Below are 13,078 nucleotides of genomic sequence, written 5' to 3' on the forward strand. Positions count from 1 at the left end.
ACAGGTTTAGCTATTTTGCCTTTGTATGCTATTTGTAATTGTTAACTTCTAGAGTTGTTCTATTTAGCCTTTAAACTCTTAAAATTTTATATATTTGTAAAATTTTAATTTTATGTTTAATAGGTCTCTTTTGACAATTTTGTTAGTTTTATTGCTTCTATTGCCTATGGTTTGAATCTGTTAAAAATCTACCACTCATAACTACATGCAATCCTTTAAACCCATGACTAAATTAAATAACATATATAAAAGAAAAATAAAGGCCAAAGTATCATTAAAAGATGCTTTAAACGTGTAAAAATTTAGGGTGCATTTTGTTCGTGGTTTGTAGATTTGTATTATTTGTTTTTAGTATTTTGAGATATGTGTTTGATAACAAATTTAGAAATTGAATCTTAATTTAATAAATTGTTGACTTATGTTTAGTAATATTTGTAAACCAGTGATGATGGTTAATTAAATATTTAGTTCAATTTAAAATAATATTAATTGATTTATTAATTTTTTTTTAATTTTGTATAATTGTTATTTTACAGTATTATATAATTTACATGTGTTTTAATTTTAACTAAAATGAAATGATTTTATAATCTGAAATATTATATTTATTTAAGTTTTTATACAAATCTGAAAACACCGATAACTTTTCAAAATTTCTATTATTAAAAAACAAGTATGCCAACGCAAATTAAGCATTCAGATAACAAATATGGATAAAGTCGAAGTCAACGATTTCAACAATACAATAATACAATTGTGACTGTTACAAATCCTGTTAATAAAACCGTCCATATCCAACGGTCACATTAATCATCCAAACTGCCAGTGTTCCGTTTAATTACTACTAATACAGTTTGTAGGTGGAATACAATACTAAACTAAACATAATCCAAATTAATATAATAATTCTTAAAATCATATTCCAATCTGATCCTACCAACTTACGTTCCGATCAAATCGGCCACAAATTTTGAGCACAATGTTAGTCTTCTAAATCCGATTCCATCCATTATCGGATTTGTGCTACTGCATTCTGCAATGGCGCACCTCGGAGACGAAGTGAAGAACAAGCAGGTGATTTTCCGCGACTTTATCAGCGGTTTCCCCAAGGAATCGGATTTCCTCGTTACCACTAGCAGCATCCGGTTGAAGCTTCCTCAAGGTTCCAATGGAGTACTCCTCAAGACGCTCTATCTCTCCTGCGATCCCTACATGCGATTGCTCATGAAAAAACGCCCTGCCGACATTTCCTTCTCTCCTGGCTCGGTAATTTCCCTCGCTCTATCACTTTTATTTAGATGCAGGAGAATGAAATTGGTTCTAATGGATGTTATTGTATTCTTTAGGACACGAGATTTTTAGATGGAATGCTCTCGTGAGAGTACCAAATTCTGTTTTGAAATTCTAACAAACATAGACAAATTTTAAAACGAGAATGTGAACTAGGCTTTTAGATTTTGGTAAAATTGTGTGAGGAAAACATTTGCAGGTGCTGTTTGGGTATGGAGTAGGCAGAGTTTTGGAGTCTGCCCACCCGGACTACAATGGAGGTGACCTAGTTTGGGGAATTTTGAAATGGGAAGAGTACTCTGTCGTTGAGGAAACTACAAAACTCTTCAAGATCCAGCATACTGATGTCCCCCTTTCATATTATACTGGAATTCTTGGTAAAGTTTCTGTGTCTATACTTTGCCTGAATTTTCAATTCACTGACTGAAGAATTGTATTGTAGATAGTGGGTTTGGGATGATTTTGAGAATAGTTCCTTTAAGCGAGCATTTTTTCTATAACAACTTTGGGAAGAAGCATTAATTAATAGCACTATAGAGTTTCTTATTTTTAAGTGTTTATGAGATTTTCTCTCGGAAAATTTTGGAGAGTACTTTTAAGTTTTAAGTGACAAAAAAAAAACCATTTTCACCTTTCAAAAAACCATGCCAAAGTCACTCTTATTGGTGTCTCCGAGGCCCTGAGGTGCAAAAGCATAGTGCCTCGGGGCTTCTTTAAATAATATTAAAACAAAAAAATTCACTAGGTGCAAAACACACGTTTTGGGTTTTTATGCCTTTACTTAGTCAGCAGCCCACCTACCATTTTCTTCGTCTCTCTTCTTCCAGAAAAACATTGAACGCTTCCTCCCTCTGTTTTTTATTTTTTATTTTTATATATCCGTGAGTGTTTGAGTCAGCTTACGCACACCTTGACTAATCTCACGGGGTAATTGTCTGACCTTACTACATTTGGTACCGGAAAACATATATGAATTACTAATTCCTCAGGTAGGTGGTCAACCCTACTATATTTGGTGTTGGGAAACACATAAGAACTACTAATTCCTGAGGTAGGTGACCATCATGGAGTTTGAATCCATTCCCTCTTAATTAACCCTAGCCCTTTTGGACCAATGAGCCACCTATGATTCTCTCTCTTTTTTATACCTCATTTATTTCCATATATGTTAATATGTATATATATTTATGTATTTTCATATATAGTGCACTGTGTACCTTGTGAAAAAAAAATCTGCACTTAAGTCCTAAACTATTGCATTTTAGTGCATCTCGAGTTTTAAAAAACACTCTTTATAGTCTAAGAGTAAGAACTTCTGTTTCATGTTTGTCACTTAATGACTTTGTTTTACTCTAGCAACGAATTTTTCTAGTATATGCATAACAAAGCTACTAGGCTGTACGATGAAAGATACTGATCTTCTACCATCTGCTTAGTGACTCTTATTGAGCTTTCCATGAAGGCTTTGGCTTTCCTGTATGGATGTAAGATTTTAAAACTCGGATATTTAACTCAAAAACATGCAAGTAGAGTTCTTATTGTCAAGACTGATGACTTTGGGTTTTGGAACAATACTTGATATACACAACTTAGCATTGCTTAGTCATAATTTGCAACACTATGCAGCCCATAACTAAATGTGAAGGACGAGGATTGTCCATATGTTGTCCTGGTAAAACATGATCTATGAACCTTTTATCATTTGAGAAAGTGATAAAAGTCAGGGATGGTTTTCTCATTAGTTTAGTTGAACAATATAATATTTGATACATTATTTGTTTTTACAGGTATGCCTGGTATAACAGCTTATTTTGGATTCCACGAAATATGCTCCCCCAAAAAGGGAGAATATGTGTTCGTATCAGCAGCATCTGGTGCAGTTGGTCAACTTGTTGGCCAATTAGCAAAGTTGGTGGGTTGCTATGTTGTTGGGAGTGCTGGAAGCAAAGAGAAGGTGAGCCATTTTAGTTAAAGCTGCTTCTATCCTAAGTAAAGTATTCATTTCTTTGACGAAATTCAGTTTCATGCTGTAACAAAACTGTTCATTCATTGCTCAAGCATTTTGTGATATTTAGTCATCTTCGCAATGTACTGTTTTATATTTTGTTATCAATAGTTGATTGATAATATTCTTTCATCATTCTCCATGAAAGCTTGTGTTAGGATCCCAATTACACCAAACGAAACTAAATAACTATAATGCAATATTAAAGAGAAATTACAATATGAATAGCCTTTCGAGAGGACTATCTCTCTTCCAAGAACTCTCTCAAGTTCCGCACCTTAAACTATTCTCCACGATGCTCTTCTCCTCTCCCTACTACCCCTATTTATAACCACTCATCCATAACTAATTACCATAATACCCCCACGGATATAATAATATTCCCAAACTATCCCTACTAGGACTCTCACAGCTTGATTTCTCGATAAAAGAAAAAACAATGGTTGATTCATAGATATGTATTGGGTTTAAATTTTATTTTTGTCTCCAAGCTTCCTACTTCCTAGACTTTCGTATCTTTCGTTCTGGTCATTAAACTTTTAAGTGTTCTACTTTTGTCTCCAACTTTGAAATACTGTCTTAGGTCCTTCAACTTGGCATAAAAAATTATTTTAGTAATTTGATTGGCTTCAAACATTGGTTTGCATGGGTTTCTATACAAAGTTCAGAAACTAAACATAATGTTTGGAAGTTTAGAGAAGAAAATGAAATAAAACTATGAAATACATAAGAACTAACATAGGATGATAAAGTTTAACACATGGTGCAGAAAGTTTTGATTTTTGAATAGGGGACTTATATTTATACTGTTTTTTTTTTCTTTTTTTTAAGATCAACAATTTATGGGGCGTATTTGAATATCCTACCTTTAGGACAGATGTATAATGCCTTAACTAATTGAGCTAGGCTTAGGTTGTTAGCCTTTGCACTTTATACTTTCTGGTTTTTTCTCATTAATATCACTTATTAAAGACAAAAATTCCATTGAAATGTTAAGTTCATATTGTGTGTGCTCGACATAGATTGAGCTATTGAAAAACAAGTTTGGATTTGACGAGGTCTTCAACTATAAAGAAGAAGATGACTTAAATGCAGCACTGAAAAGGTTAGCATCATACATTCCATTGAAATATTAACTCTACTTCCAATTCGTAATTTTGAATTGGAACCTTATTTTATATGTTATTTTGACAACAGATGCTTCCCTGAAGGTATAGATATTTACTTCGAAAATGTAGGAGGGAAAACACTTGATGCTGTACTTTTAAACATGAGACTGCATGGCAGGATTTCAGCATGTGGAATGATATCTCAATACAACCTCGATCAGTCGGATGGCGTACACAACCTGATACATATCATAATGCAGCGGATCCGAATGGAAGGTTTCATTGCTTCTGATTATTACCACCTCTATCCCAACTTCTTAGAAGCAATGTTGCCTTATATTAGAGAAGGAAAGATAACTTATGTCGAGGACACAGCTCACGGCCTCGAGAGTGGCCCGGCAGCTTTGATTGGTCTCTTTAGTGGTCGCAATATTGGGAAGCAAGTTGTTGCCATCTCCACAGAATGATTCCGCAGCTGTTAACTTCTTCCATGATCATTTCTCCTTCCATTTAGGTCTCGGGTCTTATTGTCCACTGACACTTTCTGGGAGTCTCAACCAAATAGACAAATGACCAGGTATCTTATTAGTATCACTATCATACCGTAGAATATCTAAAGAACAAGGCAAATGGTTGAATTGTATGATGTTGCTGTTTGAAAATAATTCAAGTAATCCATTCTCAATGTTCTTGCCATTTAGTCAAGTACTGATTTATCAGAGATAGGGATAACATTGGGTTCTTATTAAAAAAATCAGTTTCACTGAACAAAATCATTCTTTGACAAAAAGAAATTTGCCAGCCTAGGTAAACTGAAGTGATGAATTTGACATTTCGTTAGCTTTGTACATATCAAAGTCAATGAATGTATTTTTTGTTGGCCATGTATACATCAAAGCTCATGAAAACAATTTTGTTGACTTTGATCTATACCATGTAACATAAAGTATCTAACAACAAAAAACTGTTTAGGAGTTGGGTGATGAGTCTTGGCATCTTAGAGTGCGTTAGGAGAGTTGGGGAAGTTTTTTTCATCTTCAAGTGAATTTAGAAGTTGCATGAGTTCATTTAAGTCTTAAAATGTGTGTTTAAACGTGCGGTGGGGGTATTTACGCATCTTAGAGACTGCATTTAGAAATTTAGGGAGTTGGAGATTGATTTACATCTTGAAGGTGCATTTTGAGTGCATTTATGGAGTTGACGGATTTGTTAGTCTTAAAATGCGCCGAGGAACTTGGGATGGTTAGTTTAAATCTTAAAGTGCATTCAAGATTTGGTGTGTGGAGGTTTGTATGTGTTTTAGAGTGCATTTGTCTTAAAAGTGCGTTTTGGAATTGGGATGTGGGGATATGACTTTTCTATCTTAGATTGCTTTATTAAAATCTAGAGGGTTTGTTTACCTCTTATAGCATATTTAGGAGTTCGAACCGATTGGTTTAAGTCTTAATAAAGTGCACGAAGGAGTTGGTATGAGTAAACTTCTTTTTTTTTTCTTCTTCTTCTCTCAAAGACAACAGCTGTAAGGATACGAAGATTTGAATCTTCGACTTGAAAGAAAACAATAGATGTCATTTACTACTAGCTAAGCTATCCTCATTTTGACTGGTATCGATGAACTTAAGTCACTGAATGGAACTAGGAGTTGGGTTTGTTTAAGTTTTAAAGTGCATTTAGGAGTTGGTGAGGGAGTCCGAAGTGTTAGAGTTTGTTCCGGAGTCTGGAAAGGTTTGTTTAAGCCTTAAGAGTGCATTTAATTAAGAGTTGGTGTGAGTGAATAATGCATCTAGGGAGTTGGGGGTGGGTTTGTTTAAGTCACGTTTAGATGTTGGTTGAGTTTGTTCAAATCTTAAAATGCATTTAGGAGTAGATGACTTCAAAGTCTCATAGGTTTGTTAAAGTCTAATAGTGCATGTAGAAGTTGGTGCATCAAGGCGAGGTTGAGTGGGTTATTATACAAGTCTTGAAGTTGGGTGGGAATTCCTATGCATCTTAGAGTATTTTAGAGTATTTTAGGTGCGTTGGTTTAAGTTTTAAAGTGCCCGTTTTCTGGGGTTTCCCTTCTTTGGGACTGTTTTTGTTTGCGCTTATCGTTTTTTCATTTCTCTCCATGAAAGTATTGTTTCTTATAATTTTTTTTTTAAAGTGCATTTTAGGAGGTTATTTTTAGTAGTATAACAAGAATATCAGGAAATTTTGAACCTGAATTGAGTTGTACTACTCATGTTAGCAAGTGTGTTTAAGAGTTGATTTAAAAATGCATTTAGGAGTTAAAAAGTTTTTTTTTTTTCCTTTGTCTCAATTATCAGCATCCCCAAACACAATGTCTGGGATTATCTAGATCAAACTGAAACTACATCATTCATAGCAAATGTTATTTATCAAAATGTTCAACATTTATTTTATTTTATTTTTTTCTTTTTGAGTACATATGAGAGTGAGAATTCAAAAACACGATTTTTTTGTCGCATACAAGTATCCTAACCAATTGAGCTATGTTTAGTTTGACATTTATCTTGTTTTTTTAATATAAATGTCAACATTTATTTTTCCCGACATTAATGAGGTTATTCTTTTGTATTGGGCGTCTTATACTAATGTTGTATGATTCCAAATGGTATAGAGAAGAGGTTCTTCCTCCCTGGGATATGATTCAAATATGTATATTAAACATAACTAATCAAAATATTTTAATTTGTCTTTTGCTGCAATGACCAAAGAACTTAAAGATATTTTGAAACTTAAAAACAAGATTTATACTTGAATAAATTTAACAATTAATTAATAACTGAAATATAAAGATATACATTAAAATCATATGGTATATATATTTGGTATCACTCATTTTTAAGATGATACTTGCAAACACAAACACAAACACAAACACACACACAACTTACAACTTCATGATCATATTCTTTCCCCCATCTATATGATATATATAAATATATGTAATTAATCAACATGAATTCTTATACCCATTTCATAACCATTAATTACCTGGAGTTAAAAGACGAACATACCCTTCTGATCTCCCCTTGGGAGCCACTTTTGACTCCAATCTGGCCCATCCTGACCATGGAGTTCACAAAATCATCCTGAAAGGAGGGGCCGAAAATGGGGGTGAGGGGGCTAAAGTAGGAGTCCATGACGGCCCTGGTCGATGCATCGTCGTTCAGGCGCGCGTCGGAGGCGAGCACGGCGAAGCCATTTCTGATGTTCTGGAGAATGTGGATGTCGAAGCTCTGTTGGCTGCCGCGGTCGATGGCCAGCCGGGTGCTGACGTCGCCGTTGGGAGGACATTGGGACTTCAGCTCCGGCAGCAGCGCCGGGCTGATGTCCGGGTCGGATCCGCTGCCGCCGGGGGAGAAGTTGTAGAGCCTTTTTGTCATGAAGAAGCACGCCGTTGTTCCGATCGTGTGTGCGGCTGGTTGCATAGAACACAATCAATACATCAACTTTCTTTCCTGATCAAACTGGCACATGTATTTGTTCTTTCCCTCTTCACTTTTTGGTATCTTTGAAAATTAAAAAAAAAAACTAGTTTTTGTTTTTCAAATTTGGTTAACGATTCAACGGTGCTAACAAAAATATACTAAAACAAAATGGTTATGAGGCATGTATAAAATTTCGATAATTCTGTGTCTAATTGATTCCTATTTTAACTTCATTAGTTTAATCATTATGTCACCAATTTAAGTATAAATTTGTGTATCTTAATTCTCAATATCCTACATAAACATAAACTCACAAAACCCACTTTATATGTATATATATTCGTGAGTGTTTGGATTAGATTACGTGAACCTTCATTTTCTTTGATTACTTTTTATATTATACACAAAAGTCTTACAAATTGCTTTTAGATTCGTGAATCAAATACAAGTTTTCTATAAGTTAGTTTCCAAAACAATTCAAACACAAATTTATACCAAATAATCCAAGTAAAAATCTGTTAGCTAGTGGTATATATATAAACAAGAAAACAAACTCCTACCTAATTAATAAATAAATAATTAAGTAAATATATATATAGAGATACGTGTGATTCTGTCACGAGACGTGTGTTATAAGAGTAAGAAGAGTAAACGTTGTATTATATGGCAGCTAGCTAGTAGCTATCTTCCAAAACCCTAAAACCATTTGAATGAAAAATGAAATGACATAAATAATTATTAATTAATTAATTAATTAAGTTTCAGAACAAACAAGACCAATGTTTCAAACTGCGTCACTTTGAAATCCGGGTCTCTCAGCATTGGCCCTCATGGGAGGCGATTAGTTGATGTTAAATTTACAAATTTGACCTCTAGTAAATCACCAAACTTTAAAAAGATTCAATATTTAGATTTTTTTTAATACAATAAATTAAGGTACGAAAAAAATAGGTATCAATTACTGCTGAACTATGGCACTAAATTCTTAGACTTTAAAAGATGTCTAATATTTATTTTCATATTTATGTTCAATATAGGTTCTTAAATTTTGAAAAGTATCTATACATTATGTTTATTAAGCTTTTAGACCTTAAAAAATATCTAAGAAGTTTTATGTTCGTTCTTGAACTTTAAAAATATCATATATATAGGAGTAAAAAAATTTAGAAAATCCATAGATAAAGGTTCTATCATATGCATGAGAGTAAAAAGTTTAGAAAATCAATAGTTATAAAATTGAAAATTGTAGAGATTGAAAGACCGTTTGGAGAGTTATTAGATATAGCATTGAAAGTTGAAAAAATATATTAAAATACTTTTTAAGAACCTATTATTTGACACAATTCTAAAATTTCAACTACACAAATTTAATTATAATCTAACCAATATATATATATATATATATATATATATAATAAAAGCTTTAAGAGGGTGCAGGGATATTGCATAAAAAACCAAAAACAAAAATAAGGAAAAAAAAAAACTGACAACCTTATCTTAGAAGAGAAATTTAACAAAGTTAAATCCGTGATTGTTTTTGGAGAATCCCATGTGACTTCACCAGCTGTGTGTTGTTCAATTAGTGCGCCCCCAAAGTTGGCAAGTGGGATGATTGATTTTTAATTAAATTGAAAGAAAAAGATTGATCAAAAGGTCTCATCTTTCCAACCCTTTTCAATACAGATTTGTGTGTGGGATTTTTTTTTTTGGAAAAAAAAAAAGAAAAAATATATTTTTCAATTTTAGTTCTTGAAGAAATGAATTCTTTAAGTTTTGAGTGGTTTAGAAGAAAAGAATTGCAATGTAAACATGGCATGATCATATGTATGATATGCAAGACTTGATAACTTGTAAACATGGGTTTTTGAAAAAGTTGAAAAAAGAAAAAAAAAGTTTCGAAATCTTATATCTCGATCTCTAAAGTTTTGTATTTGATTCATTTTTAAAAATTTAGAGATTAAAATAGAATATATGGGATAAGATTTAAAAGGAAAGAAAAAAATCTGGATTTGATTGCAAAATACATATATGATTTCCTTAAATGGTAAAGTATCTGTTGAAAATAATTTATAGGCACCCAAAAACTAGAAAATCTCTCGACCTTTATTAAAGTTGTATTAAGATGGCGACAATTGCCAATATGAACATAGCTCAGCAGTAATTGACATTTACTTCTTCTACTCTTGGAGTTGGAGGTTCAAAATCCCGTACAACTCCAAAAACTAGAAAATCTCTCGACCCTTATTCAAGTGTATTAAGATGGTGACAATTGCCAACATGAACATAACTCAGCAGTAATTGACATCTACTCCTATTTTTGGAGTTAGAGGTTCAAAATCCTGTATTTGTTGCTCTAAAGAAAATGGTGGCAATGGGTGGCCCTATTTGCCATGGAAAAAGTTGACATCTCTACTACAATATCTTGTGGTTGGACCTAACGATGGTTCCCAATCATAAATGGAAAAGTAGGTTTTGGTTTTGCCATTTATGTGCCCTCTTCAATGTTTTGACAAACTTTGTTTTCTTTGCTATTCTTTATCAATCTTTTTGCTTGCCAAACATTTGTTCGTGTGGAAATGAGGGGTGAAAAACAAGGTATCTTTGTGAAAGATAGGTTGGTTAAATTAATTATAAGTTTAGTTATTAACTTTCAAGATTATGTCGGTGTATTTAGGACATGTGTTTGAGAGTAATTTTGATATTTCCTAAAATCAACAATAGAAGATTACTGAAAGTGATTTTGACAATGACAAAAGCACTTCTAGACATATCATAATATGAGTGATTTTGAAAAAAATGACAAAAATGATTATGAGAATCCTAAAATCACTCTAGAACATGCATTTAATCCCTATACCTTAAAAAGCTTTTAATTAGTTTGTGAAATTTTAATATTTATATTTATTCGTACCTTGTATTTTGAAGATTTTCTAATGTTTAATAAGTGATCATTGTTAATCCTGTCATTAATATAACTCAAGTATTCAAGGACTATAATGGGATTGATTTTGGATAGATTCATGCATTTATGTCAGAAACGATTGGATATATTTGATGACATAAACGCTATAATGGGACACAAAATTGAAAGTTGAAAAACTTATTAAAATGAAGCCGTCCACTTTATTAAAAACTTTCTAAAGTGACGAGTTTGACTAAACTTATGATTTAACCAAAAAAGTATAATGTTTGTATGGGGTACGAAACTCATATGCCTGGGCTTTCCAACCACCTTAATATCACCAAACGTGCATGAGAGAGAGAGAGAGAGATGAAGAGAGAGAAACAGTACCACTTAGTAAAACCAAGTCCTTGTCAGTCATCCCTTTCTGAGCAAATTTGTCCTTCAAAACCTGAACTGAGTCACCCACGTCCGGCAGATCATCGGCATGTGAAATTTCCGAAACCCGACCGTCTCTCCGACCAGTTTCGACCTCGTACTCTGGCCCGTTCGCCTGTAATGAAATTAAGAGTGAATAAACCATCGCTCACTAAAAAGTCTTTGGTGAAAATCAATATAAAGAAGAGGAAACAACGATACAGAGATTCAAACACAGAACTTCCTGTTAAAGATGAATAAATTACCTGGATCGGTAGATTTAAGTCATAGTTAGTTATTTACCAGAACAATGGCGTCTCTTGCCGCCATAGCCACGATGTCAGCGCATGAAACTACTCCTGGGCATTCTGCTTCCACTGCTTGCTTTGCTCTCTCTATTATCTCGAATCCTCCCACCCCTTGATGCCCAAAAGCAAGCTTCTCCGACCTCGGACCGTTATCGATCAAGATCGAACCGTCGCACCCCTGTAAAACAAGTTCTCAAGAGTGAGTTTGAGATGACATTTGAAAAGAAAAATACTAGACAGAGAATTTCAAAAAAAAATTTGATTATCTAACCAAACACTATGAAAACAAGTACTTCCTTACGTCTACGTAGCAGTCGTGGAAGTGAAGGCGGAGCAACACGGCGGCCGCATTAGCGCTCGCCCGAACGGCGTCGCTTACGACGGACCGAACAATGGACTCGGCAGAAGGACATGTTTGGGAGTAGAACCCAAATCCGAGCTGCCCTTCAGACATGGCTGCAAAACTCATGAGGAGCAGCAAGAGAGAGAGAGGCATCAAAAACTTCGCCATTGATTTGCAGAGAAAGAGACAGAAAGGTGTTAAAAAACAAGCAGAGCCAGTTGAAAGGCTTGAGAATTTAAAGGCGTTGGAGAAGGAAATGCATGAAGGCAAATTTTGTCATTTTGCTAATTACTTTTTTCTCCCCAACTTCCCCCATTGATTTAATGCAATAATAATATTCCCCACGTCTCTTAATTATTGTTGCCATGCGTTTTCATTTACCTAATTCCTAATTTTGCACTAATGGAAAATTTGGGAGAAGCCCTCTGCTTACTCGACTTGCCTTTAAGATGCCTAGTTTTCTTTCCATTTCTTACACTCTTAATTACTTTTTCCATTTGTTTTGGTTAATTTGTGATTGTGTGTAAGATTTATAAGTTACTAATATGATTAATTGGTAGCAAATTAATTAGTGGTTTGATTGTAAAGATGAGGGGAGAGAGATGGAAAGGGGAATGGAAATCTAGCTGTTCTGTGAAAATTCTATTGGAAAAAGTATGTTGCAGTAGAATCTTTCCTAAATAGATATATACATACACATATATACATATAAAAAGAAAATGCCAACAACCGATTTTAATAGGGGTTTTGCGGGGATGGGGAATGATTTGAGAAGTGAGGACGGGGAGGGAAGCCATCCTCGTCCTTGTCATGCTAGGTTGACACTTTTAATATAGTGTCCTTGTGATGATGACACTCATACGATACACATGTCTCCATATTAAAGTAAGAACGATACTTCTTTTTAGTACAACATGTAGGGGTGGGGATCGAACTTATAATTTCTTGGTTGGAGATATATGTCAATTATCATTAAGCTATATTTACTTTGACAGATAAGAATGATATTACTCAAACGTATTAACTGGTCAATACCTCTCACATCTCTACTAATTACAACTACCTAAAAATTCGGACTAAGTCTTTAGTTTTTTGGAAAAGAAAATCTTATTCTACATTCTCTCATAAAAATTTTTATTGTAGCCAACCAAAAAATAGATACTCACCGATTAATCTATAAGTAACGGAGTAACTCTTACATCGTACCAAAATTTTTAACATATATATTTTAGCATCTAGATTGGTAGATAAATGATGTTTTCTAGCACTT

General features: G+C 33.7%; 2 protein-coding genes across 2 annotated transcripts; one reads left to right on the forward strand and one right to left on the reverse strand.

The window, feature by feature from the left end:
* Positions 1–630: 630 nt before the first annotated feature.
* On the forward strand, positions 631–5,089 carry LOC111021674 (2-alkenal reductase (NADP(+)-dependent)). The gene is made up of 5 exons (XM_022298704.2): positions 631–1,266; positions 1,490–1,667; positions 3,078–3,244; positions 4,318–4,400; positions 4,493–5,089. The coding sequence occupies exons 1-5, from the start codon at positions 1,039–1,041 to the stop codon at positions 4,869–4,871; spliced, it is 1,035 nt and encodes a 344-aa protein (XP_022154396.1). The 5' UTR covers positions 631–1,038; the 3' UTR covers positions 4,872–5,089.
* A 2,116-nt stretch (positions 5,090–7,205) lies between these two features.
* Positions 7,206–12,022, reverse strand: LOC111021694 (peroxidase superfamily protein). Its single transcript, XM_022298730.2, has 4 exons — positions 11,767–12,022; positions 11,461–11,643; positions 11,131–11,293; positions 7,206–7,828 (listed from the first exon to the last, which is right to left on the reverse strand). The coding sequence occupies exons 1-4, from the start codon at positions 11,974–11,976 to the stop codon at positions 7,398–7,400; spliced, it is 987 nt and encodes a 328-aa protein (XP_022154422.1). The 5' UTR covers positions 11,977–12,022; the 3' UTR covers positions 7,206–7,397.
* Positions 12,023–13,078: the final 1,056 nt, after the last annotated feature.

Source organism: Momordica charantia (assembly GCF_013281855.1).
Source record: "Momordica charantia cultivar OHB3-1 chromosome 4 unlocalized genomic scaffold, Mcharantia_2.0 BLBB01000004.1, whole genome shotgun sequence".
NCBI lineage: Eukaryota > Viridiplantae > Streptophyta > Magnoliopsida > Cucurbitales > Cucurbitaceae > Momordica > Momordica charantia.

Excerpts from the sequence above, each read along its gene's own strand:
- LOC111021694 (XM_022298730.2), bottom strand. The coding sequence starts at position 11,976 with ATGGCGAAGTTTTTGATGCCTCTCTCTCTCTTGCTGCTCCTCATGAGT. Across the intron at positions 11,294-11,460 it reads CAAGAGACGCCATTGTTCTG|GCGAACGGGCCAGAGTACGA; the intron begins GTAAATAACTAA and ends ATTTCATTACAG. Across the intron at positions 7,829-11,130 it reads GGACTTGGTTTTACTAAGTG|CCGCACACACGATCGGAACA; the intron begins GTACTGTTTCTC and ends CTATGCAACCAG.
- LOC111021674 (XM_022298704.2), top strand. The coding sequence starts at position 1,039 with ATGGCGCACCTCGGAGACGAAGTGAAGAACAAGCAGGTGATTTTCCGC. Across the intron at positions 3,245-4,317 it reads GTGCTGGAAGCAAAGAGAAG|ATTGAGCTATTGAAAAACAA; the intron begins GTGAGCCATTTT and ends TGCTCGACATAG. Across the intron at positions 4,401-4,492 it reads TTAAATGCAGCACTGAAAAG|ATGCTTCCCTGAAGGTATAG; the intron begins GTTAGCATCATA and ends TTTTGACAACAG.